The sequence below is a fragment of the Mytilus edulis genome, chromosome 4 (genome assembly GCF_963676685.1).
Source record: "Mytilus edulis chromosome 4, xbMytEdul2.2, whole genome shotgun sequence".
Taxonomy (NCBI): Eukaryota; Metazoa; Mollusca; class Bivalvia; order Mytilida; family Mytilidae; genus Mytilus; species Mytilus edulis.
This window is the reverse complement of record NC_092347.1, coordinates 30,352,558-30,379,832: the sequence shown is the minus strand read 5'-3', so window position 1 is coordinate 30,379,832 and position 27,275 is coordinate 30,352,558. Positions and strand designations below refer to the sequence as shown.

At 32.6% G+C, this 27,275-nt stretch overlaps 3 protein-coding genes across 6 annotated transcripts; 1 reads left to right on the top strand and 2 right to left on the bottom strand.

Annotated features, from left to right (window-relative positions):
- Positions 1 to 1,929: 1,929 nt before the first annotated feature.
- Positions 1,930 to 7,268, bottom strand: LOC139519404 (retinol-binding protein 4-like). Of its 2 annotated transcripts, XM_071311458.1 has the most exons (3): positions 6,901 to 7,268; positions 4,449 to 4,631; positions 1,930 to 3,190 (listed from the first exon to the last, which is right to left on the bottom strand). In XM_071311458.1, exons 1-3 carry the CDS (start codon positions 6,905 to 6,907, stop codon positions 2,673 to 2,675), a joined length of 708 nt encoding a protein of 235 aa, XP_071167559.1. In that variant the 5' UTR covers positions 6,908 to 7,268; the 3' UTR covers positions 1,930 to 2,672. The 2 variants fall into 2 exon arrangements, with proteins under 2 accessions (XP_071167559.1, XP_071167558.1); XM_071311457.1 differs by lacking the exon at positions 6,901 to 7,268 and having other exon boundaries at positions 4,449 to 4,777.
- Positions 6,727 to 15,440, top strand: LOC139519403 (protein Star-like). Of its 3 annotated transcripts, XM_071311454.1 has the most exons (5): positions 6,785 to 6,849; positions 7,884 to 7,938; positions 12,015 to 12,434; positions 13,338 to 13,532; positions 14,216 to 15,440. In XM_071311454.1, the coding sequence occupies exons 3-5, from the start codon at positions 12,075 to 12,077 to the stop codon at positions 14,576 to 14,578; spliced, it is 918 nt and encodes a 305-aa protein (XP_071167555.1). In that variant the 5' UTR covers positions 6,785 to 6,849; positions 7,884 to 7,938; positions 12,015 to 12,074; the 3' UTR covers positions 14,579 to 15,440. The 3 variants fall into 3 exon arrangements, with proteins under 3 accessions (XP_071167557.1, XP_071167556.1, XP_071167555.1); XM_071311456.1 differs by lacking the exon at positions 7,884 to 7,938 and having other exon boundaries at positions 6,727 to 6,849; XM_071311455.1 differs by lacking the exon at positions 7,884 to 7,938 and having other exon boundaries at positions 6,766 to 6,866.
- Positions 15,007 to 25,209, bottom strand: LOC139519402 (epoxide hydrolase 4-like). Its single transcript, XM_071311453.1, has 6 exons — positions 24,700 to 25,209; positions 22,131 to 22,255; positions 19,209 to 19,321; positions 17,530 to 17,698; positions 16,258 to 16,412; positions 15,007 to 15,710 (listed from the first exon to the last, which is right to left on the bottom strand). The coding sequence occupies exons 1-6, from the start codon at positions 24,892 to 24,894 to the stop codon at positions 15,448 to 15,450; spliced, it is 1,020 nt and encodes a 339-aa protein (XP_071167554.1). The 5' UTR covers positions 24,895 to 25,209; the 3' UTR covers positions 15,007 to 15,447.
- Between the last annotated feature and the right edge of the window lie 2,066 nt (positions 25,210 to 27,275).

The window sequence follows — 27,275 nt, the reverse complement described above, 5'->3', positions numbered from 1 at the left end:
AACTTTACGAAATTCTACCATAGATATAAAGATTGGTTTTGAAGTGTGGTTGTACCTGTAAAAAGCTTATTTCAAGCGAGATAGTACAACGTTATTTCTACGGAAATGTTGTTTACAGAGTCCAGAAATTTAAAAACAATCCAGGTAAACTTATCGATCCTTAAGATAAATTTATTCTAAAAGTTACCAATTCAACACTTATCAAATCTTTGAATATTGATTTATTGGTATTAATATTGATTTTGTTATCAGTCAATTAAACTCAAACTAAATATTATTTTTGATATACATATGCACATTTATGCCTCTTCAATCTGTCAATATCTGTATCTTGCCATTGCACAAGGTCGTTTTTTCTTCTTCTCCGACTGTTAATGACGTCTCTACACTAAATTATGAATGTATTTTGAAAGTTCATTAATTGATGTTTTAGTCGTAGCTGCTTGAGTTTTTGTTTTATCATTTGTTATTGGCTATCAGTACTCTGAGATCTTTACTAAGTGTCTTTTTGTTGTTGGGGTGTACATAAGTATCATTTCAAGTCCACTCTTTGTTTTTGTTAGATGTGTTTATTTTTGCATCTATCTGATGAGTTAAGCCTTTTTCAACTGATTTTTACAGTTATGTTGAACTGTTACACTACTGTACCGAGTTAGGGAAGGGTTGGTGCCTTCAAACTAGTTTATACCCGCCACATTCGGTATGTGCTTATCCCAAATCGGGACCCTTTACTTCAGTGGTTGTAGTTTGTTGCTGTGTAACATATTTGTTTTTCATTGATTAATTTTTACATAAACTAGGTCGTTAGTTTTCTCGTTTGAATTGCTTTACATTTGTCATTTCGCGACCTTTGTAAGATAAGATAAGATAAGAAAACGGCATAAGTACAAATAAGCAACACAAGCTCTAAGGAGCTTTTGACCGAATATAAAAACATATAAATAACATAAAAACAGTGCATTTTGACATATAAAACAGCCTGTAATACAGAGATGAAATCTCACATACATAGTATGCAATAGGAGAGTATGCATTATGGGCTTTTCTCATTGTTGTACAGTGATTTTCAGTTGTAAATTTCTGTGTTATTTGCTCTCTGGTGGAGAATGGCAATTATACCACAGTGACACCTTCTTATTTTATAGTTACTTTCTTGAAGAAATGTGAATGAATGAGAAAGATGTTTTTGTAGTAAAAATAGTTGCATTTCATGATGTTTTCCATTGTCTACATTGGTTTTAAAGGGAAATTTAGGGTGAGATGTCTTCCATCGCTATTTCTATTATATTCTGGTAAGTAAAGCAGTTTCAGAAACATGAGCTCACAAGTTGAACGGTCACAGTCGAAACTGGTTACAATCGTTCAAAAGCTTTTAAGAATACCAAAGATGTGTTTGATTGTCAAACTAGTTGCATTTCTCGATACTTTCAGTTAATACCTTGCAATAGTTAAATTTGTATTTTCAACAATTACAACCATAGTTTACTTCGAAGGACAGGCCACTAAGAGTCGTAGTTTTAAGAAGTAAACATAAGATAAAAAATTCAAAACATGCCAGAAAAGGTCAAAATTTTAAAGAAATATATATATATATAGCAACACAAGCTATGTAAAGTAGATATAGGAAGATGTGGTATGAGTGCCAATGGGACAACTCTCCATCCAAGTCACAATTTATAAAAGTAAACCATTATAGGTCAAGGTACGGTCTCAACACAGAGCCTACAACTACTGGACATCATATTCCTGACTTGGGACAGGTGAAAACAATTACAGCAGGATTGAACGTTTAAATGGTACCAAACCATCTCTCTTATCTAAAAACAATAGTGTAACATCATAACATAGAAATACTCACTATAAAATATTAATTGGAATGGCTTAACTCAATAAAAAAAACGTAATAACACAAATGAGGAAGTAAACACATTTCTACTTGTATATGTATTTGAAACACGTGCATCATATTTGCTCAATATTTTTAATATACTAATGGTTCTTACTTTTTTGGTAACAGATTGTCCTATTATTCTTTATTGAGAGATACAATTGAAGAGCATAGATTCGTAAAAAGATACAATGAGTCCTGGATACGATATAGTACCTTATCACAATATCTTTATCTATAAATAACATTCCGAATAAAATAAATGGAAAGATGAATAAGTTAGTGTAGCACATTTAGAATCTTATAAATAGTTAGAGTAAACTCCTTTTTTCGTTTTTATAGTTGTATGTAGATGATTTTAATAAACTAAGCAAGATATGAGTTTCATGTTAATGTACCAGTGAACACCATATAAATTATATACACTGTAAACACGAAAGCAATGGTTAAAGATCGAGAATAAAAGGGACAGGAATGAGAATTTTTTTACACATTAAATGACTTGCGATTTAGATCTTGTTGACCTCTATCGAAGTCTTTTGATTTTTGTTTTCGCTGTACTGTTGTTATCTCAATGCATATATACTCTGCATCTCTATGTCTATTGTTCGTCAATGATTCACTGAAACACACTGCAGTCATTTTGAATTGAAATTTCAAATTGAATTTAAGTTATTAGTAGGACAAATTGTGATAGTTTTTACGACATACACTATGAGCCAGCCGGATACCAACCTTCCAAGTATCAATCCGCATATAATTATGACTAAGTACATAATTCTATTTAATTAAATATTATAACATTTCCTTTTCTTTGTGGTCCTTCACCACCATTGCTTATTTTTGTCAAACAGTAAATAAAAAACACTAAAAAGATAATAAATCCTATAAAGACAGTTGACATTATAAACACCATTCCATATGTGTTCGGAAAATTAAAAGGATTAAAATCACATCCTCCATCTTGTTGAAAAGTTTTAAAATCTCTTGGAGACATACACACAAATGGTACAGCATCATTTATAGCTGCAAGATCGGACAAACTGTGCCCTGACAAACTTCTGGTAAAAGTCCAAATATAAGATTCTTCTGGTTCACATGTCCCATCTTCAAGTGTATTCCAGCATGTAAAAATAACAGCATAGCTTTCATAATCCGTAGATAAAACCCAATATGTGTTTACTTTTTTGGCTAATGAATAATTAGTTCCAAACGAGACATCGAACACTGCTGGTTTTTCTTTGTCTACAATTTTCCCTGATCCTGCTACATAGTCACAGAACGATCCAAAGAAACTGCCAGCTGAAAATTAAAAACAAAATATATTATGGATTAACATGCCTCTCTTTAAGTTATGTAAAAAAAACTGACATTGTAAGATTGAACGATTTTGAATTTCAAAGTTTAGAAAAGAATGTAATTGACTGTCTATGATTATTTATATTTGTGCCGTTGTGTCAGGTTATATGACCGTCGGCAGTCTTTTGAAGTCATCACGATGGAAAATGTAATGGTCCAGTCTTACATACGCACGACATGCTTTCAATTGATTACAACGAATTAATGCATTTTTAATTATATCTTTTGACCTTTTTTTTTATAATTTGAATACACGTTTGAGTATGTTATAAATGAAATATGAAAATTACAGTCAAATCGGTGAACATGAATTTGTCAGCTATACAACCGATCCTTTTAGAATCCTACAAGTTAAGAGTATGCATATTATGCAAAATTTGGAACATCATACCACACAATTTATTCTTTAATCCTCAATAATATCGACCAAAAGTTTACTTGTCTTGTTTTTATCTTTTTACCTGCTGGATATCATCGGCCTGTTTCATCATAGACCATATATAATGCTCGGTGCATTTGTTCATAAATATAAAACTCGTTTAAAATATATTTAAGCTGTATCCACGGTTGTGAATATTTCTGACAAACAATTTTCTAATATTTCCTTTGCGGTTTCAGTTTCAACGAAATTATCTAAGTCAGTTTGGACAGATTCGATGTACAGTTTTCAGAGATATTTCTATACCAAATGGCATTTTATACATGTATCTTTTGTCAGATATCATTTCAATAATGAATGACACTTTTATTTCTGACTTGTACAGGTTTTACTGATATTTTAGTATTGATAATATTTAGTTTTATTCAGCTCTAAATGATATTTTCATCTTTTCTGAATCATAGATATCAGTACTGAATACATGACATTTGTTTCAGAGATCAGTGTTTCAATTCTCAAAGCATCTTCGCTAGGAAACGGTTTCAATCTAGTCGTGTAGAGGAGGATACTAGATCGTAACCATTGATTAGCGAAGATGCTTTCTTCCATATCTTCTGAGGTTTTTTTTTTGTGTTGCACCTTCAGTAGTTGTTAGATACGTTGGTATTCAAAAGATGTTGATGTTCTGGTTTTTAAAATAGAAAGAAGTAAAACTATGATTATCTGCAAGCAGTACTAGTATTTCAAGAATTGTAATAAGCATAATCAAGGGAGATTAATATAAAACAGGAAAAATTCACCAGTAAACATTTCTGTACTTACACGCTTGAACACTTATTCTACCATCTTGTAAAGCATTGAATTCTAACTGTACATTCTGCGGAACGAAATATGATCTAATCCAGTAATTATTGGTCGACATCGCATACCAACGTCCTTGAAATTTGACAGGGTCAAAGTTTTCTTGTGTGTGTTGGTGAAATGAATTTGTTCGACAGTTCCTACCTAGAACAAAAGAAACGTAAAGCGTAATATCAATTAAAAGTATAGATAAAATGTCCATTTTCCAGATATATCATAGCAGATTTTTTGTACACGTGTGGATGAACATCTGCTACCGTATAATATACAAGATTAGTCTAGTGCAACAGTTTATCGAATAAAAATAATATACATATAGAAAATCGAATTCCTAATATAACAAATAGAATTAGTGTTTAAATTGTTATAACTACTTTTTTCTAAAGAGTTTATTTTTTAATACTAAAAATACTATCATGACCAGGTCAAATAAAGTATTTTATTATTATTGTATGTCTGTTCGTGTGATTGGAAGACATTGAAATGAGTGCCTATGAGACCCACAATGCGCCCCGTATTCGTGTTGCTTAATCGTCAGCTCTTTGTGTAATGTTTTGTATTAGTTGTTTGTCGTTTCGTCGTTTTCTCTGGACATAATGTTGTCTGTTTTACTGGACTTGTGCTTTTTGTTTTGTCATTTGAGCCATTGCTTAGTGAATTTTCTTCCTTAATTTTCCTCGGAGTTCAGTATTTTTGTGATTTTACTTTTCCCTACATTTTGTAATGTCATTCCCATCCGGTCTTCGCCAATATAGTTTTATTCAGCTCTTACCAGGAAAAGATATTTAAAAGTTGCCCAGCAAAATCCCAAAACCCACAAAAATTCAAGCGGTCTTCTCCTTGTGGCCATTTTATCAGAAAAAATGACATTTTAAGTTTCAATAGTCTAAACAATTATGAAATTACCGTTAAAAACCAGCATTTTCATGAAAATTATTTGCCATTAAATACCATAATTTTCAAGACATGAAAATTATTATGTAAATAATTATATAAAGTTCGAGATGCATGTTAGTTGCGTAAACGCATCACTGTTTGCGAAATCCTGGGATGTCTCTCGTTGATGGCATATGCTAGTTGTTGTTCTGCGGTTAGCATGTTGTAACGACTATTATATTAATTGTGTGTGTGTTTCTCTGTGATGGATGTTTTTGCGTGTTTTTAATTTGTGCTGTATTTTTAACATTGTCATACAGCGAGCTGTGTGCTAGCTAGTCATTTAACCAGGTTCAACAAACCATTTTTTTCATAAAATGTCATTTAACAAGTCAGAAATATGGCAGTTCTTATCAAATACATGTAGTTCGTTTCTATGTATGTGGGCGTTTGTTTTGTTGCACTTCAGTGTTCCTCTTGTTCCGTTGTTTTCCTCTAATAGTTGATGTGTTTCCCTGGATTTAAGTTTGAAATTCAGATTTTTTTCTCTCAATCGATGCATACCTTTAAACATCAGTATATAGTACTGTTGTCTTTAATTATTAAACTACTTTAATAGTTGAAACTGGACACCTTCAATCGTGGAGTCAAGTCAGTGGCGTGATGGCTGTTTATCTGAATTACACAAGACTCTCTAAACCAAACACATTGCAAGCAGGGGAGGATCAAGCCATTTTAAAAAGGGGGTTCCTAACCCAGGACAAAGGGGGGTTCAACCCCCAGACCCCCCCTTTTTGGATCCGCGCCTGGCAAGTGTGTACTAATATTTAGTGTGGCTGCTCTTTTGATACGTGCACTTGCTGATGCTGCCGTTAAATTATCAATTATTATTCCATATTGCACCAAGGATTTGTGTCCTTGATGATTGCACTAACATCTACCAAAACTGTACAGACGTCAAACATGATTTAAAAGGTCTTGTAAAGTAGTATACTAACTCTGTTAGTTACCTCTATCAAGGATTTTTTTAGCGCAAGTGGCATGGGCAGTAAACGTAACAATACAATACAATAATTGTGTTGTCAATCAAAACAGTTCATGAATGATGGATATGGCGCTGGTTAACTTTATCCACTATTCTTCCACATAATCTGATAAAACTTAAAATCAGTTGGTATGAGAACATATTTTGTTTGCTAATGCAAATTATCTATAATCAAACTATCAAACTATATATTATAATTCCTCTGGTACTAACTACGCGTCAGTAATTTTAGATTTTTTTTCATTTATTTTAAAAACAATTTGACAGAGTTGTTTCAGTTTTACGGAATTCAACCCTAGCTTTCCGGTATGTTATTCTGTGTATTATTTGTTACATTTGTAAAGTACATTATAAAAAACGTTTTTTCAACCTTTGGTATTGACAAGCATTATTAGGATGTAAAATGTAAACAAACATGTTAAATTCACAGAAACAGAGAAAGTAAGTATCATAGTATGGTAAGAATTTCGCACGCACGATTTGCTTGTTTACCTTTCATCTCAGCCTTTCATTTGCCAAAACATTTATGATCATTCATCTAACACGTTTAATCTTCTTCTTCTTCTTTTGTATCTCCCTCCTATTGTAGGAGAACCACCGTCCTTGTGTAACGGCGTAGACTTTTTAAAATCCCAACATCATAAAAAAAAAACCACTCACATATTACGGAATAGTTATATATATACACACAAATGTAAATCTTATCACACGGTATTTACATTAAGTCATAAGGTTAAGAAGGATCCCTATAATCGCTTGATATTTACATTGATTCAAGGAATATCTGTCACTACTGTTACATCTTTTAAGTCATTCACAATAGCTCCTGCCCATAATCTGCGATAATTACGAATTTTCGGCCAATATAATAATAATGCCAGAGACATATGCCTGTATGAGCTATATGACATGTATGACATATATATCATGTATTATAAGTATGATAAATCCATGCACATGATTAGAAAACTGATAAAATGCATAGCATAAAATATGAAAAATATGATGATATCTAAATGGTAATTATCAACATCATATTAATAATATCATCTTATAATCTGCACAAACTGTGCACATAATAATATTATCTTATAACTTCTGTACAGTTGTAAACTGTGCACATAATAATATCATCTCATAATCTGCACAAACTGTGCACTTACAGTCATTTCCATTCCATGATCGTAATCATGATGATGATGATGATTGATGACTTTAAAATAATTTTAAACTGATTGAAAATAGCATTTTTTCTTGATTGATGTTTGTCTACAATATTGTTAAAATTACATTGTCACAAAACAAATAACATATACTCTTTGAGCTTTTATAACTGACAAATACATTGTTAATACATTTATACAATAAGCATACACAATTCTGATATTAAAGCATGAAGACATGTATAACTTTAATCCTAAAGCCTATATGCAAAAATGATATGTATACTGAATCCACATTTTCATAAAATGCAGCACAGGAAGATCGAGGCAATTACATATGGCATCAAGCATGACAACAAGAACTCATGTAAGCTTAGTTAAGATGGAATATATATACAAGGTATGCAAAAAGCTGCCAGAATATATCATAAAATAAATTGTGTGATAAAAACGGCATTATACCTCAAATGATCTATCTCAATATACGTCAAATGGTACCTGAATTGTTATAGAAAATATAAAAAAGGAAAGCATAGTCATGATGCATGTAGTAATAAAATTGAGAATGGAAATGGGGAATGTGCCAAAGAGACAACAACCCGACCATAGAAAAAAACAACAGCAGAAGGTCACCAACAGGTCTTCAATGTAGCGAGAAATTCCCGCACCCGGAGGCGTCCTTTAACTGGCCCCTAAACAAATATATACTAGTTCAGTGATAATGAACTCCATACTAATTTCCAAATTGTACACAAGAAACTAAAATTAAAATAATACAAGACTAACAAAGGCCAGAGGGTCCTGTCTTGGGACAGGCGCAAAAATGCGGCGGGGTTAAACATGTTTGTGAGATCTCAACCCTCCCCCTATACCTCTAGCCAATGTAGAAAAGTAAACACATAACAATACGCACATTAAAATTCAGTTCAAGAGAAGTCCGAGTCTGATGTCAGAAGATGTAACCAAAGAAAATAAACAAAATGAACATATCAAAGATGACCACACAATACATACTACTACTAGGGGGTCTTTCGTGGTTGGCTCACATTAATACATGTACATTACTTAGATACTGTATTATATGAGACAGCTAGATGCTAAATGATTGGTTCACTAACATTATTCATTTTAAACAAGCCAAAGTATGAAAAAATAAAGCTACACTATTGTGAATTTTGATTTAAAAAAAGGAGCATGTCCACAGGACAGCCACCCAAAATCACAAGGAAACAAAAAGCAAACCAGTAGTCAACACATATATACACTGTTTTTTTAACAATATAAAAATGTTAACACCTAAAATGTGATTATCATGATTATTGTCAAGTTTCGACAGCCAATTGGATTGAATTAGTTATAGATTTATATTTATACCTGGACTTCTTTTCTGCCCAGAGGTAAACACCCATCTAAATCAGCTGTGACTGTGCAGGATGTATAAAATTGCTGCCTCGTCTGGGCGAAATCTGGACGTTAATTTATATTGCCTCATGTATAGTGAATGTCAGGCTCTGTATGTCTAAAAACCATTACAGCAACTCTCTTAGTGGTCTGAGGGTTGCCTGTTACAAGGCAAAACGTTTGTCTCTATCCAGCATATCTTCGTTTTCAAGTATTACCGGTAGTTCCAATTCCTTCATTTCGATCAACCGCGATCTCGTAGAAACTTTTTATTATATACTAAGTGTCTTTAGATACGCAACAAACATATTTCAAGCAATGTGTGGTCACTTTTTAGCTCACCTCGTCCATCACTAAATCGTGACGTCCGTCGTCGTCGTCCGTTCAATAACCTCAACAGAATATGACGTAATGTGTTATTGTTATAACAAACAAAAAGATTTGACAAAAATTAAAAAATAGAAAAAGTAGAAACGTCCTGTAATTTGGCCAGTGCCCTCTCTGTATAATATAAACGATTAAGAAAATATTTTAAGTGAGTACTTTGAAGTTTCGATGATACACAACGGTTAAAGTGGCATTCAAAAATATCTACCGTTATCTGGATGATATTTTTTTCGTTGAATAATCCAGAGTTCTCTAAATATACATCCGAAATTTATCCAAAAGAACTTACTTTAACTAAATCTAACATAAACAGCAGCAGTTGTCCTTTTCTAGATTTAGACATTTCAATTTCAAACGGGAAACTACATACTAAAATTTACGACAAAAGAGACGATTTTTCATTTCCTATTGTTACTTTTCCTTTTTTAGACGGCGATCATGCGATGTGCCTTTGGCTCCATCATACTGTGTTTAAATATCCCAACTCGTTCGGTATGCCCGTGTGTGTTCTGATGTCATAGATTTTAACGAACGTAATCAATGCATCACTGGGAATTGTGTCAGGGATTTCGATACCATAAATTACTTAAAACTTTTACTAAATTCTTTCATAGATACAAAGATTTGATTAGTAAATTTGGCTGTACCTGTAGAAAACTTATTAATAATGGTATTTCACATCCTAAATTTTACGGTAATATTGTACTTAAAGCGAGGAAATCACTATGTGATCCGTGTTAACTCATCGAACCTTTAAACAAACTTATAAGTAAGGGTAATCGTACCAATATTGTAATTAGATCTCTGAATATAGTTTACATTGGCACTAATATCAATTTTTTCATTAGCAAATTAAAACATAACTAAATTGTATCTTCTTTTGAGGCAGGATGTATAGAAACACACACGTTAATTTTTATCTCTATAGAAGTCGCTCCTCACTATCCTACTATCTGTCAATACATTTATTTTTGGCATTGCACAAGTCATGTCTTCTCTGACTGATCATGACGTTAAAATACTAAACCCCTGGGATGTGTTTTAGTTGATTTTAGTCTCTGATGTATGATTTTTTTTTTTATTATTAATTGTTTTTGGCTTTCAACTAGCTGTCAGTAACTGCGAGTACTCTCAAATCGTATTTTCTTGTTAATTCGACCTGTTGATACTGTTTATAATGTTTTTTTGTTATTTTATATTAATATGAATCTTACATCTATTTTCCAGCTTTGATTATTTGGAATATCTACTAATTTTCACTCCATCGTACTTCATTTGTATGAACTTCAAGATTATTCTCCTTAAATCTGTACAGGGAAGTTTTAGCTAGCTCTAATTGTATAACTTGTTATTGTTGATATTCACCCCAATTTGTATCTAGTGTTAAATTATATATTTATATGACAGAACTTTCTTGGTATTCCTAATTATTTGAAGAATTTTATACACATAAGTAGTATACCTAAAACGACAAAGTTAATTTTCATTTACCTGTATATATTATTAAAACCGTTTTTTTCAAAAGTGATTATTTTCGAAGGGTTAAATATTTCGCGGTGGTGTCTTGCCATGGCTTTGTTTGGACTTGTTTGTTTTCTTTTTGGCCTTGAATGTTTGTCCCTTATATTTTATTAGCTGTGCATTTGCATTCAGATATCGCAGATCAAATTTATTCGTTCATAGTGTGTTAATTTACGTTTTTTGATTGAGATAAGCCTTCCAATTGATATTTCATCGTGTGTTTTTCTATGCTGTGATGTTATGCTATTGTTTCAGAAAAAGAGAGAAGGTTTGGTACCATTAAAACGTTTAATCCCGCTGCAAATGTGTGCACCTGTCCTAAGTCAGGAATCTGTTGTACAGTAGTTGTCGTTTGTTTATGTAATTTATACGTGTTTCTCGTTTCTGGTTTTTTTTATATAGATTAGACCGTTGGTTTTCCCGTTTGAATGGTTTTACACTAGTAATTTTGAGGCCCTTTATAGCGTGTTGTTCGGTGTGAGCCAAGGCTCCGTGTTGAAGGCCGTACATTGACCTATAATCCTATATCTATTAGAATTAAAAAAAATGTTCAAAAACGTAGATACCGTATTTATCTCACAATGTCCTATCGGTTTTCGACTAACAGATCCCAAAAGGTGTTCGATGCAGTGTGGAGAAACTGTCTACGATTTTGGATGGCTTTGAATAATATGGATGTAAAAGAGGGACGAAAGATACCAGAGGGACAGTCAAACTCATAAATCGACAATAAACTGACAACGCCATGGCTAAAAATGAAAAGGACAATCAGACAAACAACAGTACACATAACACAACATAGAAAACTAAAGAATAAACAACACGAACCCCACCAAAAATGCATTTATTTCAGTTCGTACATAGTATGTACAACAATATGAAATCAAGAGAGAAAGCAAGACTTCCCCCGTGTAACACGTGTAACACTGGAGTAAGACAAGGTGGATATATTTCCCCTCAATCATTCTCAATGTATGTGAATGACTTTCATTTTTGTTGTTTTTATCCTTGAACGGAACGGTTTGTCATCGATATCAAATTGTCTTGAAAATCAATTGTATGTATATATCAATGTTTAACGTTGAATTAATAAGGAAAGAAAAACATATTTATTTTCAATATCATTTATTGCAGTGTTACTTGAATGGTTACCAATGATGAAAAATATGACATCTTATAAACCAGTGCATTATAATGGTTAAAACAAGAGTATACATCACCTTTGTCGCTGTTTTCGTGGTTTTCTTTGTGTTTACAATATTTGTATATCGTTTCTTGAACCGAGTTTCTAATAAATCCTCTGATGGAAAGTTCTATATTCCGATGAATCCACACATGTATATACAACAGGACAAATCCCAAACAGATTACAGTAAAGAAATGGATCAACTTAACCGAGAACAAGTAAGCATGGACGACCCGAGGCTTATAAAACTAATACGTAATCACTGGATTGAAAATCCATCAGATGCGGAATATAACCTACAATTCCCGGATTTACTGGACCCATCTGCAGGACAGGCTCCTTTCGTGGATAATAGAATGAGTTTCAAGGTGTGTGTACTATTTTAGTTTGATATACTAGTATTAATAGAAGTACACGACAACAAGGCTGAATTTCAATTACAAATACCAATAGATTGTCTTGGATAATTAAAATCTAATGAGAGAAAAACATACACTCGGGCCGAGTGACAGCTTCGACAGAGCTGCATACAAGTGGGTATTTTGTTACTAACACTAGAATGTATCACACTCCCTTAAAGTGCTGATACGAGCATTGGAACATTCAATCTTCAACGGAACCTTATGTGTGTTACCTCCTGTTTATTGTACACAACAAAGTGAAATTAATAAATAGATAAAAAATAAAGAGATAAGGTATGATTGCCATTGAGACAACTATCCATCAAAGTTCAAATGCTGTGGATGCTAACAAATAAGGGCAACCGTACAGCCTCAAACAATGAGAAAATCCCATCATCTGTATATTTATTTTTTATAGTCGGCTTTAAAACCCCTCCATGAACATGTGAAACAGTTTAGTTGAGAAAACTAACAACTGATTTGTGAGAAAACAATTTACGAAAAAAAACTATGGCAGACATGAACTAACGCAAACCACTGATTTATAATACATGCTCATGACTTGAGAGACAGGAACACAAATAATGTGTGGGAAAAAAAGGGGGGGGGCATTTTTGAAAAAAGACAACCGGTCGCGAAATTCCGTTAAATACCAAATTCTCGGTTGTCAACTCCACTTGTTATGCCGTAAATCTTAATTAATGTATCTACACAATGGTCTATAACACGAGTACCTTTGTTGTCGGAACCATTCGTAACAGGCCTACCCAAGTATTATATATAGAAAAAAAATTGAGACAAGTGCCTCTGGAGTGACCGAAAGTTGTACAGATAAAGAGAATTTTAACTGAGATTTTTTTCACATTTCAGGAAAGGGGATTTTACGTTGAATGTGGTGCTCTAGACGGAGAAACAAGGTCGAACACTTTGATGTTAGAACGTTTACGGAAATGGAACGGACTGTTGATAGAAGCTGATCCATCAAATTACAAAAATTTGAAGGAAAAGCATAGAAAAGCATTTAGCATAAACGCCTGTCTAAGTATATACCCCTTTCCGGTTATAGTAAGTACAACAGATAAGTTATATCGTATGTATTAGATATACTGTTACCAGGTTGTATCCTCAGATGTTTTTTTCTCTTATGTTCATTCAGTCAAAATATCAGAGAAATATTTGACAGACTTTCTTTAATTTTTCTAAATGGGCGATGTGCGCTATTATGTTTGTGGTAAAAATTTTTTATCAAAAACCTTCTCCTTTGAAACTTCAATCTATAAGATTGGAAACTGTTTGACCAATCAAATTAGACATGTTCTCAATCTGAATGATCCTAAAAGTATACCGATTTTTTTTAACATAACAAAATTGCTTAATTTTTCTTATGACGTCTGTGCGTCAGTTCGTCCGTCCGTCCGTCTGTCCTGCTTCAGGTTGAAGTGTTTGGTCAAGGTAGTTTTTGATGAAGTCCAATCAATTTGAAACTTAGTATAAATGTTCACTATGATATGATTTTCGTATTTTAATGCCAAATTAGAGTTTTGACCCCGATTTCACGATCCACTGAACATATAAAATGATAGTGCGAGTGGGGCATGCCATCCGTGTACTATGGACACATTCTTGTTAACATATATATATATATATATTGAATATGGCTGAAGGGCATACGTGTCCTATTCGTTTAAAAAGCCTTTTTTATTTTTAAATTTCCTGTACTTTGTAATTTATTTATTATTGTGTTGCAGATGGAGTTTAAACAGCGATTTAGTCAAGGTAAACTGATAGAAAATGAAAGGGATCGTGGTGGAAAGAAAGGTACCATCATAGAGGTCCAGTGCTTTCCTTTATACTCAATACTATTAGCTATTAATGTCACTCGCATAGACTTCTTTAGTCTGGACGTAGAAGGGGACGAACTCAAAGTTCTACAAACATTGCCATTTGATCAAGTTGACATAGAAATGATGACTGTTGAGTATAAACACATAGACTTAGGCGAAGATTATCTTAAAAATTATGTAGAAAATAAAGGATATGATTCTCTAGTCAAAATAGGACATTATAGGCAGTGGGCTAATGATATTATTTTTAAAAAGAGAAAAACGTAATTTCAGATAGTACTGTGGAATCATTATAATTATATCGTTGGTGACCAATTTTCATTGATATCTTTGGAAAACACGAATGTTCAACAGAATATAAATTCCCTTTATGTTGTAAAGCTAAATTTGGACAAAACCACGAAAATTGATTCCCACGAAAATAAATGAATACACAGTACCTTTTATATTGGTTGTTGCTTTAAAATGTTAATCCACCAAAGGTGTTCAGACAAGCTTTAAAATGTTAATTCACCAAAGATGTTCAGACAACCAGCTACTTGTCTTCCATTGAGTAAGAAATGTTTAAATTTTGTTGAAGATTTCGGCTCTTGACTTAAAGAATGTTTTCATGCAGAATACAATTTTCATAATGAATGTTTTCTTTGTGAGTAATTGTATATGTATAGATTTTAAACAACTTTGCATGAACTGCAAACATTCAGTAAATTTTATTTTCCTTTTTAAGTACACATAATACTAATATAAAAGTCAAATACAAAATTTTGGAAAAAGTTTTGCAAGGACATTTTTTAAACATAGGCAATAGTTTAGAGATCTTTTTTTTTCAAATTTAAAATAACTACTACGATTACTACTTTAATTTTTATTTTCAACATTTGTATTACACTATGATAATTGCAGAAAGGCAAGACATATCTCTGTGTCAACAGCTATTTTATTATATTACCTATTAATACTCAATATAAACAACATTTATAGTATCATTATATTCATTATATACATTTAAATGGTACATTATGTAAAGGTTTATAAATTATGATAAAAACAATAACAAATCTACGAGTATTCTTGATATACAGAATAAAATTATAATATAATATATATATATGATATATACATGTATAAAGTGTTAGTTATTTTTCATCCAGAAAATCTTGAATGGCGGTGTTCACTTCATTGGCTTTATCAATGTGTGGCCAATGTCCAACCTCATTTAAAAGTTTGATTTTCATTTTTGGCAAATATTTTCTGTTCATTTCTGCTAGTTCTGTATCTAGAAATGAATCATCTGTACCCCAGATAATCAGCGATGGAATATCGATTTCTGTTGATACGGTATCACCAAATTTTCTGTAACTCAATGCAGCTTTGTACATGTTCAGTTGCTTTGAAAACCCTGAAACAGAAAGGATACAAAACATAGTTAAATGTAGAAATCACATGATCTGTATTAACTATATTAACTGAGTACTTGCTTAAAAGCAACTTTATTTTTATGACTGGTAACTCAACAAGGTTTCTACACTGACATGCTTAAGTCTGATTTTTTGCAACACTTTCTTACATAAGTACTTAAGTGTCTTGTTGTAGGGAAGTATAAGTACCCTGTCACGTCCGGTTAGTTTTCTCGCTGTATTGTCATTTCATGGCCTTTTATAGCTGACTATGCTCATGTATGGGTTTTACCAATTGTTGAAGGTTCCCGGCAATAAGCTTCAGTCTCTTTGAATTGTTGTACATTTGTCATTTCGGGGTCTTTTATAGCTGAGAATGCGGTATATGTTTAGCAGATTGTTGAAGGCCGTACGGTGACCTATAGTTGTTAATTTTTGTGTCTTTTTGTCTCTTGTGGAGAGTTGTCTTACTAGAAATCATAACACATCTTCTTATTTGTATATACAAATATATTTTTTTATAAATATCTATGACCTTATCCAACATACCATGTTTGGAATACATATAACGGTAAGCTTGTATTTCGTCATCAGTCACAGCACTGCCCAGTCTACCTCCCCCACACATACATCGTAGAAATTCATAATCAAACACACGAATGAGAATCTCAGGAAGATAAGGGACCTGGAACAGCACCATATACCTAGGCAAAAACAAATGTTTTTAATTATATATATGCACTGTCTAATATGGAATATCTGTCAAGCTATTTAGATTTGAGAAATGTTTCAGTGTAGAAAGTAGAATGTTTGTATTGGAAAACTATTACACGATACCAACATTTTTAATTTTCTGTATGAAGAGATGCGAATCTTATCCAATAGTTGCGTAATCATATCATAATTCATCTTGATTGATTATTCTTCTTCATTTCACACTAGGCCAGTCTATTCAATCAGTCAATATGCCTGTCCCTACCCTACCCCCGAAAATCAATAAGTTACCTCCTAATGTATGATGATACCCATATTATGGTCTCAAAATAGTTATTGGCTTTGGTTAAAGGTTCCTTGTGCTGTATCTTCTAATATTTATGTATCAAAGTACAGATGCACTGTTTACTCGGATGACCAAAAGATCATATGAGTGGTGAATAAATGATAGAGATAATCATCTCAATTTTGGCATTGCTAAATGCAAGTTAGAGTAAATACTGTATTTGTGTACCCGTGTTGCTTGCTGAAGTTCAGTGTCAAATATTTAATGCATATTTAGAACGATAACAAATACAACAAAAGAAGCTGGCTTAATACAAAGGGCACGACAATCTGTCTTGCAGCTGGACAGTCATATGATAAGACCCTGATAAAGTGTTGAAATAAAATATTTCCCATGACAGGAACACATCTCTCTCCTATAACAAAGAGATAGGATCAATTTTGATGCGATTTTGTGTCAAAGTAGTCGGACAACCGACCGAAACCTTCTCAGTTCTAATCTCGTTAAATTTAGGAAGCCCGGGTGACCATGTTTCAAAATCTACAGTAAAACCTCTAGGTACTTGTAGTATGAAGTGGTTCTCAAGTGTTTAGCTTACTTTGTTATTTTTGTTTTCCCTAAAAACCATATCGTTGTTGTCTTGGTTTCACAGTTTTACATGATCGTTTGATTAATACTACTCCAACATTCTAAATACCTTATAGAATTAACCATTGGACCATAAATATCGCAAAAACTTCATTGCTTGTAAGTGGCCGCACCTTAGATAGTTTTAAGTAATATATAAACACTGAAAAAAAAGTTAAAAAAAAGACAGTTACCAAGACTTTTCTTTCTGTGACTTCCTTGTGTTGATTGCTTCTAAAAACGCTGCAGGATGTGGGGAATTCAAAATAATCAATTTATCAACTAATTCTGGAAATTTTGTAGCAACATGATACGCTACTGTTCCTCCGAAATCATGGGCTACCAATATACACGACTTGTAATCTGAAGAAAAAAAATCTTCATGAAATGTGTAATAGACCTTATAATTGATTAAAGTATACTAGTACTAGTATACGAAATAACAAATGAGTATGTAGATATAAGAAGATGTGGTATGAGTACCAATGAGACAACTCTCTATCCAAGTCTCAAATTGTAAATGTATTTCCATTATAGGTTAAGTACGGTCTTCAAGTATGGTATGAATTATATGGCAACAAATATCAGAGGTCATACAAAATCCTGGAAGAAACCGATTTTGATAATTTCATTTACTTCATAACCTGGTGTGGTCATTATACGGGACCAGGGCTGCTTCGTTTTAAAGTTAAAATTAATAAAACAATTTCCTTGAGTTGTCAGAAAATGAGGTTAAGGCCAGATGACCCTGTGAGACGGACATGCCTGTATAGGAAATGAGGTTAAGGCCAGATGACCCTGTGAGACGGACATGCCTGTATAGGAATTGAGAAGCAGACCATAACGTTGACCACTATGTCAATGAAATCAGGTGCACCCTGTCTGACGGACATTATATCTTGTGCAGATTTATTATATCAAAATGAATACCGTTGTCTAATTGAACATTGTACATTGTAACTGCAAAAAACTATGTAATACAAAACGATATAGTTTAAATTTAAAAGTAGACGTTTAAACAGACATTTAACCATGAAATTGTAGTATATGATACCTGCCATATGTCATCCGTTGCAGTGAATACTAATTTTCATCAGGTCAATGCGGCAGGCATATACTATTAATTTTCTCGCTCAATAATGTAAAACCACTTCCAGTACGGTTTTGAGAAAATAGTGTAGAATATATATTAAAACGAACGAAACTAAGCCTAGTTAAGAAATGTTAGAGGCAACACATTCCCTTTTAATCCAATCACACCACTCGACACTGCCATTTTGACATGATCTAGTTTTTTCGTTACATGAAGAGTAATACAAATATTTATGTGCAAAAATGGACCCGTTTTGCAACTCCCATTCACATTATGTGTCATTCACATTATGTGTCTTCTATACACATGCACATTTATTATTATATTTTTTTTTTTATCCCAAATCGCTATTTTGACAATTTCACTAAACGCTATATATATATATAAGATCTGAGAAGATCAGTTTTCCTAGATTCGACAATTTATCAAGAAACGTTTAGACAATTTTTGTATGTTAGAGAATGCTTAATGGTACCCAAATTTAAGAAAAATGCTATCAGTTTCGCGTCGGGTCAGACTTTTGTGGAGAAAAATATAATTTCAGAAACTTGCATTCTATGAGAAAAAGAGCACAGGTGCAGTACTGATAACTTAATCTTTCTTCAAGCTTTTAACCAGATCATCACAGTTCAGAAAGAGAACAGCTATGTTGTCTTATTTTAAACTGTATATATACGTTGGGAAGAGAAATTGCTTTAAAATGTACTGAATTGTAATGGAATATTATTCGATAACCCTCAGATGTGACCCCAGTATAATTAAACATTAACAATATCTTACTTAAAGCTCGTACAAGGTTGGAAATATCTTCTCTTATTTTCGAAGTTAAGTAAGCAGTGATTTCTGTTGGTTTGTCAGAATCTCCAAATCCTTTCAAGTCTATAGCAACTGTTCTGTTAAATAAACAAATTTTATATATCTTTATTACCAAAGTCTATATAAACTATAGGTAAATTGTATAATATGGTTAACCAGAAGCTTTGAATGCCTTATCAAATTTTGATCCTGCTTAACAAGTTATGTACCTTTTTTAAGGCGACACGCACTAAGACATCACATGTACATGCCTGCATTAAGTCGAACTATTTGTATAATGTGCTGTACGTTGTTGTCTGTCTTTGTAAGTCTTTCGGGAAAATGGATAACAAACGAAATAATTGCCTGATTGTTGTTTATCGGCTTCATGTGTACTTTAATAATCAGAACAAAAACAAAGCATTATTTTATGTAGGAACAACATCTCGAGGATTGGCAGAAGGTTTGTTGTACTGTAACATTAATCATTGCTGTATTTATTCATGTCATCGAGTTTGCTGCTACTCAACAGTATTTCAACAGTTAACCCGGGACGTAAGAAGTAGTTTGTTCTTTATTTCTTTGCCTGCTTTTATTGATTCTTTATTGTTTTGCACTTTAATTTTCTGTTTTGTTTATCCCATTCAGACTTTATTTTGTGTGCTTTAACGAGTAACAACACCCATTTTATGATCTGACATAATCACATCTGTTATAGTTTGTAAATCATATAATTCATCTAATGTATAAAACAATATGTCATCAACTAATGGCTTACAGGAAAAACATCTGTTTTTGTTTTTAAAAAAGACATGTTAAGAATGATAGAGATTTTATTACTACGACACGTGTTTCTTCAACATAATTACATTAGATGTATGTTTCATTATAATACTATATTCTGAGTTGGCAAACTGCACATCACGTGTAATTCATTCAGCAATTGCATTACTCAATAAAACTTTTCATTCATGATAACACGTTGTCTCACAATAAAGTGAACAGGTGAATTAAATAAAAAAAAAATAGAATTCGTGTTTTCATGATCATAGCTAAAAAAAAAATGTAATTATAAGTATTGAATGCTTTTTTGTGTGTAACTTCATAGGGTTGTAAAAGCGTTGACCGTGCGCACATTTTTAGAATGAAGCGCGGAAACAAAATGTACTTCGGTCAACGCCTTTACACCCCAATAAAGTTACAAAAAGAAGCATTCAATTCTTAACTGAATACTAATTTTCTACCTAAATCTCTGACTGAATACTTTGTATCCTACCTATATCTCTAACTGAATACTTTGTATCCTACCTATATCTCTGACTGAATACTTTGTATCCTACCTATATCTCTGACTGAATACTTTGTATCCTACCTATATCTCTGACTGAATACTTTGTATCCTACCTATATCTCTGACTGAATACTTTGTATCCTACCTATATCTCTGACTGAATACTTTGTATCCTACCTATATCTCTGACTGAATACTTTGTATCCTACCTATATCTGTGATGAATACTTTGTATCCTACCGATATCTCTGACTGAATACTTTGTATCATACCTATGACTCTGACTGAATACTTTGTATTCTACCTATATCTCTAACTGAATACTTCATTTCCTACCTCTATATCATAGTGAATACTTTGTATCACACCTATAAATTTGAGTGATTACTTCGTATCCTACCTATATCTCTGACTGAATACTTTGTATCCTATCTATATCTGTGATGAATACTTGATATCCTATACCTATATCTCTGACTGAATACCTTGTATTCTTCCTATATCTCTGACTGAATACTTTGTATTCTACCTATATCTCTAACTGAATACTTCATTTCCTACCTCTATATCATAGTGAATACTTTGTATCACACCTATAAATTTGAGTGATTACTTCGTATCCTACCTATATCTCTGACTGAATACTTTGTATCCTATCTATATCTGTGATGAATACTTGATATCCTATACCTATATCTCTGACTGAATACCTTGTATTCTTCCTATATCTCCGACTGAATACTTTGTATCCTACCTATATCTGTGACTGAAAACTTTGTATCCTACCTATATCTCTGACTGAATACTTTGTATCCTACCTATATCTGTGACTGAATACTTTGTATCCTCCCTATATCTCTGACTGAATACTTTGTATCCTACCTATATCTCTGACTGAAAACTGTGTATCCTACCTATATCTCTGACTGAATACTTTGTATCCTACCGATATCTCTGACTGAATACTTTGTTTTCTACCTATATCTCTGACAGAATACTTTGTATCCTTCCTATATCTGTGACTGAATACTTTGTATCCTACCGATATCTCTGACTGAATACTTTGTATCCTCCCTATATCTCTGACTGAATACTTTGTATCCTACCGATATCTCTGACTGAATACTTTGTATCCTACCTATATCTGTGACTGAATACTTTGTATCCTACCTATATCTGTGATGAATACTTTGTATCCTACCTATATTTCTGACTGAATACTTTGTATCATACCTATATCTCTGACTGAATACTTTGTATCCTACCTATATCTCTGACTGAATAGTTTGTATCCTACCTATATCTGTGATGAATACTTTGTATCCTACCTATATCTCTAACTGAATACTTTGTATCCTACCTATATCTCTGACTGAATACTTTGTATCCTACCTATATCTCTGACTGAATACTTTGTATCCTACCTATATCTCTAACTGAATACTTTGTATCCTACCTATATCTCTGACTGAATACTTTGTATCCTACCTATATCTCTGACTGAATACTTTGTATCCTACCTATATCTCTGACTGAATACTTTATATCCTACCTATGTCTCTGACTGAATACTTTGTATCCTACCGATATCTATGACTGAATACTTTATACCCTACCTGTATTTCTGACTGAATTCTTTAATTTGATGTCTCCACACAAACCAGAAGTCAGGAAAACCATGTAGAAACAACATCAGTGGTTTGTCATTGTTTCCTTTACTAACGCAATGCCATTTAACATCCTATAAATCAAATAAAGTATGTTACTAGTGATAAGAGTAGCTTTTCTTATTGATAATTAGAGCATAATATCTTTTCAACAATCTGCTTATCATCTATTTCGTTTGTGAATATTCTTCATCATATACAAAAACACAAATTCTTCTATCATTAACAAAAACATAAATTCCTCTCTAGTCATGCTAGAAGTATTATATAGATATAAGAAGATGTGGTATGAGTGCTAAAGAGACCACTCTTCATCCAAATAACAATTGGTAAAAAGTAAACCCCTTAAAGGTCAAATTACTGCCTCCAGCACAGAGAATTGGCTCGCACCGCAAGCTATAAAGGGCCCCAAAATGACAAGTGTAAAACAGTTCATGCAAACAGGGAAACCGATGTTATAATCTATATTAAATACGAGAAACGAGAAACACCTATCAATACAGAAAAACGAACGAGAAACACCTATCAACAAAAGAAACGAGAAACACTGACTATTGACTTAGGACAGTTGCATGAGAGTTATCTCATTGGCACTCATACCACACCTTCCTATATCTATACACTGATTTTCGGAGCGATTTTGAAATCTTGGAATGTATTTTTCAGCCCAAATTATAATGTTCAGTTGTTTTAGTATTTTTTTGGAAATATCAAAATCTCCATTTTTGGATCATTTTAAGTAAAAGTCGTTGTTTGTTTTGGTAATGGAATGGGCGCATTAAAACCATCAGTACACCCCCCAGAGGCGGAATGGGTCGGGGCTTTCTCATGACTGGACCGGGTTCCCTCTTAGGCAGTCAGTGGGCCCAACTTATGAAAATGTATGGATCCTCCACTGCTTCCTCTGTCCAGAAAGCTGTTTGTTTCACGAATAATATTTATATCAAGGTGTCACGCGGCCAATTCAGGCTACGTACATAATTTTATATATAACATCAGATCATATCGTCATATGAATTCGTGCTATGCATACTTTTTCAATGGAAATTGTAACGTTAAAGTCTAAAAAGCACGAAAAATCATAATATGAGGATGCTCTTAATAAAATGGCACCACATACCATTTTTTAAATCTGAATTAACCAGTGTTTGGGTTGAAACTTTAACCTTTCGCACTCCTTGACAGGGATTACCTTTTTCTCGCGAGTAAATGCATCAATATCCACTTGATCAAAGGATTTTTGAATTTCCTTCCCAGAAGATAACCCATTTTTTTTTTCAAGTGGATACAGGGAAGAACAAATAACTTATACCACATATACTATATATAAACATGTATAATCATATATAATGTACGATAGTAATTTTCACGTACAATAATACTGATTTAATCATTAAAAGTTTTATATTCAGGACACCATTTGATAGATTGTACAACATGTACAATAATTGGTAGACCATGCTAATTTAAATAGTTTATACTTTTCTTTTTAAAGAACTTCAAAGAACTGTGTTTTTGAAATTGTCAAAAAAAAAATTAGAAATCTAAAATGACTAATACGAACATTTTAATGGAATTTAACGAAAAAATGAGAAGAAAGGATATTTTTATTAGATTTATTAATATATACTGGTAAGGAGTATAATGTTTCGTTAAAATTGCACTGAAAAGTACGCGTGTGTAAGCATTCCAATCATTTCTGGACTTCTTGTCGGTTTGGATATTAAAATACAGATTGTCAAACAGAAATCGACAAGCGTACACAAACACCCATCCAAATTCGAGAGAAAAAAATAATTTGTTTTTGATTCTGAGCTGCCACTATATGTAATGCTAAAATTGAAAGAAAAAAGTTGTTTTCGACTTGTCGCGAAAAAAATAGATTGTTTTTCGCCGCAGGGGAAAAAAAAATTTGTACAGAAAAAAAACAATAGCCCCCCCCCCCCCCCATAAAATCAAATGGTTGCTGCCTAATCAAACTCAACTTTCTAAGAAAACCATTTAAATAACATCTGTTTATTTTTACACTTATTTTATGCGCAAATATATATGACACAAACAGTAGAAGCTTAAATTGTAAGGAAACACGGAAAAGAGATGGTAAAATGTATGAGGGTCGATTTAAGTTGTTTTTGCTAACTGCATGTTGCTATCTAAGGATTAAACGATCCCGGAGCATCAATCAATATTTATGTATTCAAACCGTTTAAATACCTTTAAATCGTGTTTGAGGAAAACATAAACTATATGGTCCTTCCAATGCGTGTTCCTCGAGGAATTCCCAGCAAAAACATACTTCCTTTCATTGGCAAATTGCTAGAGTGATTTTTTAAATTTTTGTAAAGGGTTTAGTACGCAACACTCACTCACAAGAATTAACTTTTGACGTATTAGGTATTTTTCTTTATTTCATGCTACAAATTTGTAACATGGTGTAATATAATTCACAACAGTGACTGCCAGTCTACCCTTAACTTATTCCACAGCAAATATACAAGCTATGTGACAATTTGCTTACCTTAAGTTGAATAAATTCATGTGTACCAAAACTTTTATCTAATAGGCACTCAGGGCGAGTACTTGGTGGCTTCTTGGTCAAAAGTCGCAAATATTGAATAGGATGCCGAACAAACTTCCATAATAATTTAAATATCACACACATTGCATAATTAATGCCGACAATTTGGTACACATATTTCTGAATGCCAGTCATACTACACGATATAAGAAATGTACTTCTAAAATGATAAATGTTGATAAATTACATCCATCCTCTCGGACGACTCATGAAATAATACATGTTATCTCTCAAACTTGCAGATGTCTATACAAGATTAACCAATTAAATCTAGATTCCATTCTGGTACAAAAATTGTAGTTTCGTCGGAAGAACAAAAATCAATATGCATTGTGTGTTTTTTTTCTTAGTTTCCCTAAGTACAATGATTTATGTCATCCTACATTAAGGATGATGGGTTAATTTGTTTTACCCATAAATAAGCTACCTTCGTCAACATTCCATTTTCAAGATATAACACACGTGTTGTTATAGTTATTATTCTGATAAATATTTGTTTTATGTAAAAATCATGTATCAATTGACCTGGAAAGATATGAAACGCACATGTGGCAAATAATTGTATTTTTAATGTACGAAGAAGTTAGTAAGAAAATCATTTGAACTGATAAAATGCAACATTGCCCTAGCGGACGTCTGACAGCCTAATTAACCCACGGCCCCAGGAAATAATTTAAAAGACCTTCAGATGTCAAAAAAATAATTGACTTAATTAATTCTGTACAAATAAATGAATCCGTATTTAGTAAACGCTCTTCCCTTTTTGACAAAAATGCTGGATAAGTCGATTCATCATCATACACGAACTTTGCAAAGGAACAACCAGTAACATTAACGTAAATATTTATATATCAAATCAATACTACTACTTTATAAAGACTTAAAATGAATTGATATAATAAAAGACTAGTTACTAGTAACTCTTTATTATAGATTCGAATGTCAAGCTGCACTTGTGCAATTAAATGTAACTGCCCATTATGTAACATCATATACATGATGGTTTTTTTTTTTATTTTCTAATCGACTGCATTGTTTAAAGAGAAATCCCAAGTTTTATAAGAGAAGAGGGATGGGTTAGAAACCATTCATGATTTCCTTGGTTTCTGATGATTATCTAAGTAAATTGAAATCGGGAAGTATTAAATTAAAAAGGCGATATTATATTTCCCATTCTATTATTGTTTTCTCCGCCTTATTCATACTTGTCATTCATGTAAAACAACCATGTTATTAGTCATATTTACAGAAAAGCATACGATTTTATTTTATTTTTAATAAGTATAAGAATTAAATTGACAACTTTTGAATTTTAATTGGTAAAAGGTTTCAGAACGAAACGTTCATTATTTTTTAATACGAAAGGCTTCTTCTAAATACCGATACTTTTAGTGGTATCAGGCAATAACCATTTTTGTCGAGTCTGCTACTTCTGTTTTAGAAAGCTTGAAATTATTTATACATAGGGATAGTAATCCGGCGGCGGCGTTAACTAGTTTGTTAAATCTTTATACTTTAGAAGGTGGAAGACCTCGATGCTTCATACTTTGTATATATGCTTTATGTTACGAAGTTTCCGTCTGCATGACATATGTCCATTGTCTTTGATCTCCTTTTCGTGGTTTAGTAACTACTTGAGAAAAAAAAGATATTTTGTAATGGTAATTTCTTTCTTAGTATTAGGATAACTAATATATTATACTGATATAAAAAAAAAAAGACGATGTGGTATGATTGCCAATGAGACAAGTCTACACAAGAGACCAAAATGACACAGAAATTGACATTTATAGGTCACCGTACGGCCTTCAACAAAGACTTTTCATTCGACCTCGACCTCCTTTCATGGATCTATGGTCAAGGTTAAGTTTTCGTAGTTAAATCAATATATCCGAAACTATAAGCAATAGGTCTACTTTATTTGGTGTATGGAATGACTGCAAGGTGTACATGTCCAAGTGGCATGTATCATCTGAACTTGACCTCATTTCCATGGTCTATTGTCAACTTTCATGGTTAAGTTTGTTTCTTAGGTATCATAAGTTCATCTGACCTTGATCTCTTTTTCAGGGTTCATTGGTCAAGGATTAGTTTGTGTTAAAGTCTGTTACTTAGAAACTATAAGCAATAGGTTAATTATATTTGTTGTATGAAAGATCTTAAGGCGTACCCATATGTCTGGCAGGTATCATCTGACCTTGACCTCATTTTCATTGTTTATTGGTTAAGAAGGCGATACACTCTTGTTTTGAGTATTGTCACAAAGTAACAAGGACCTAGTCATTTTGACTGATTGATTGATTGTCGTTTGCTTAACCTCTAGCAACAAATATTTCATGCATACTCAGAGGGAAAGTCAATTGGATAAAGTATGCGTAAAACCTTGGTTCACAATTGTCACAACAACAATATAAGGATACATTTACATCAATATCATTTAGAATCATATTCAAAACAGTGTGGCTGTGGACATTGATTGACGACCTAAATTATCCCATTGACTGGGACAGATTAGG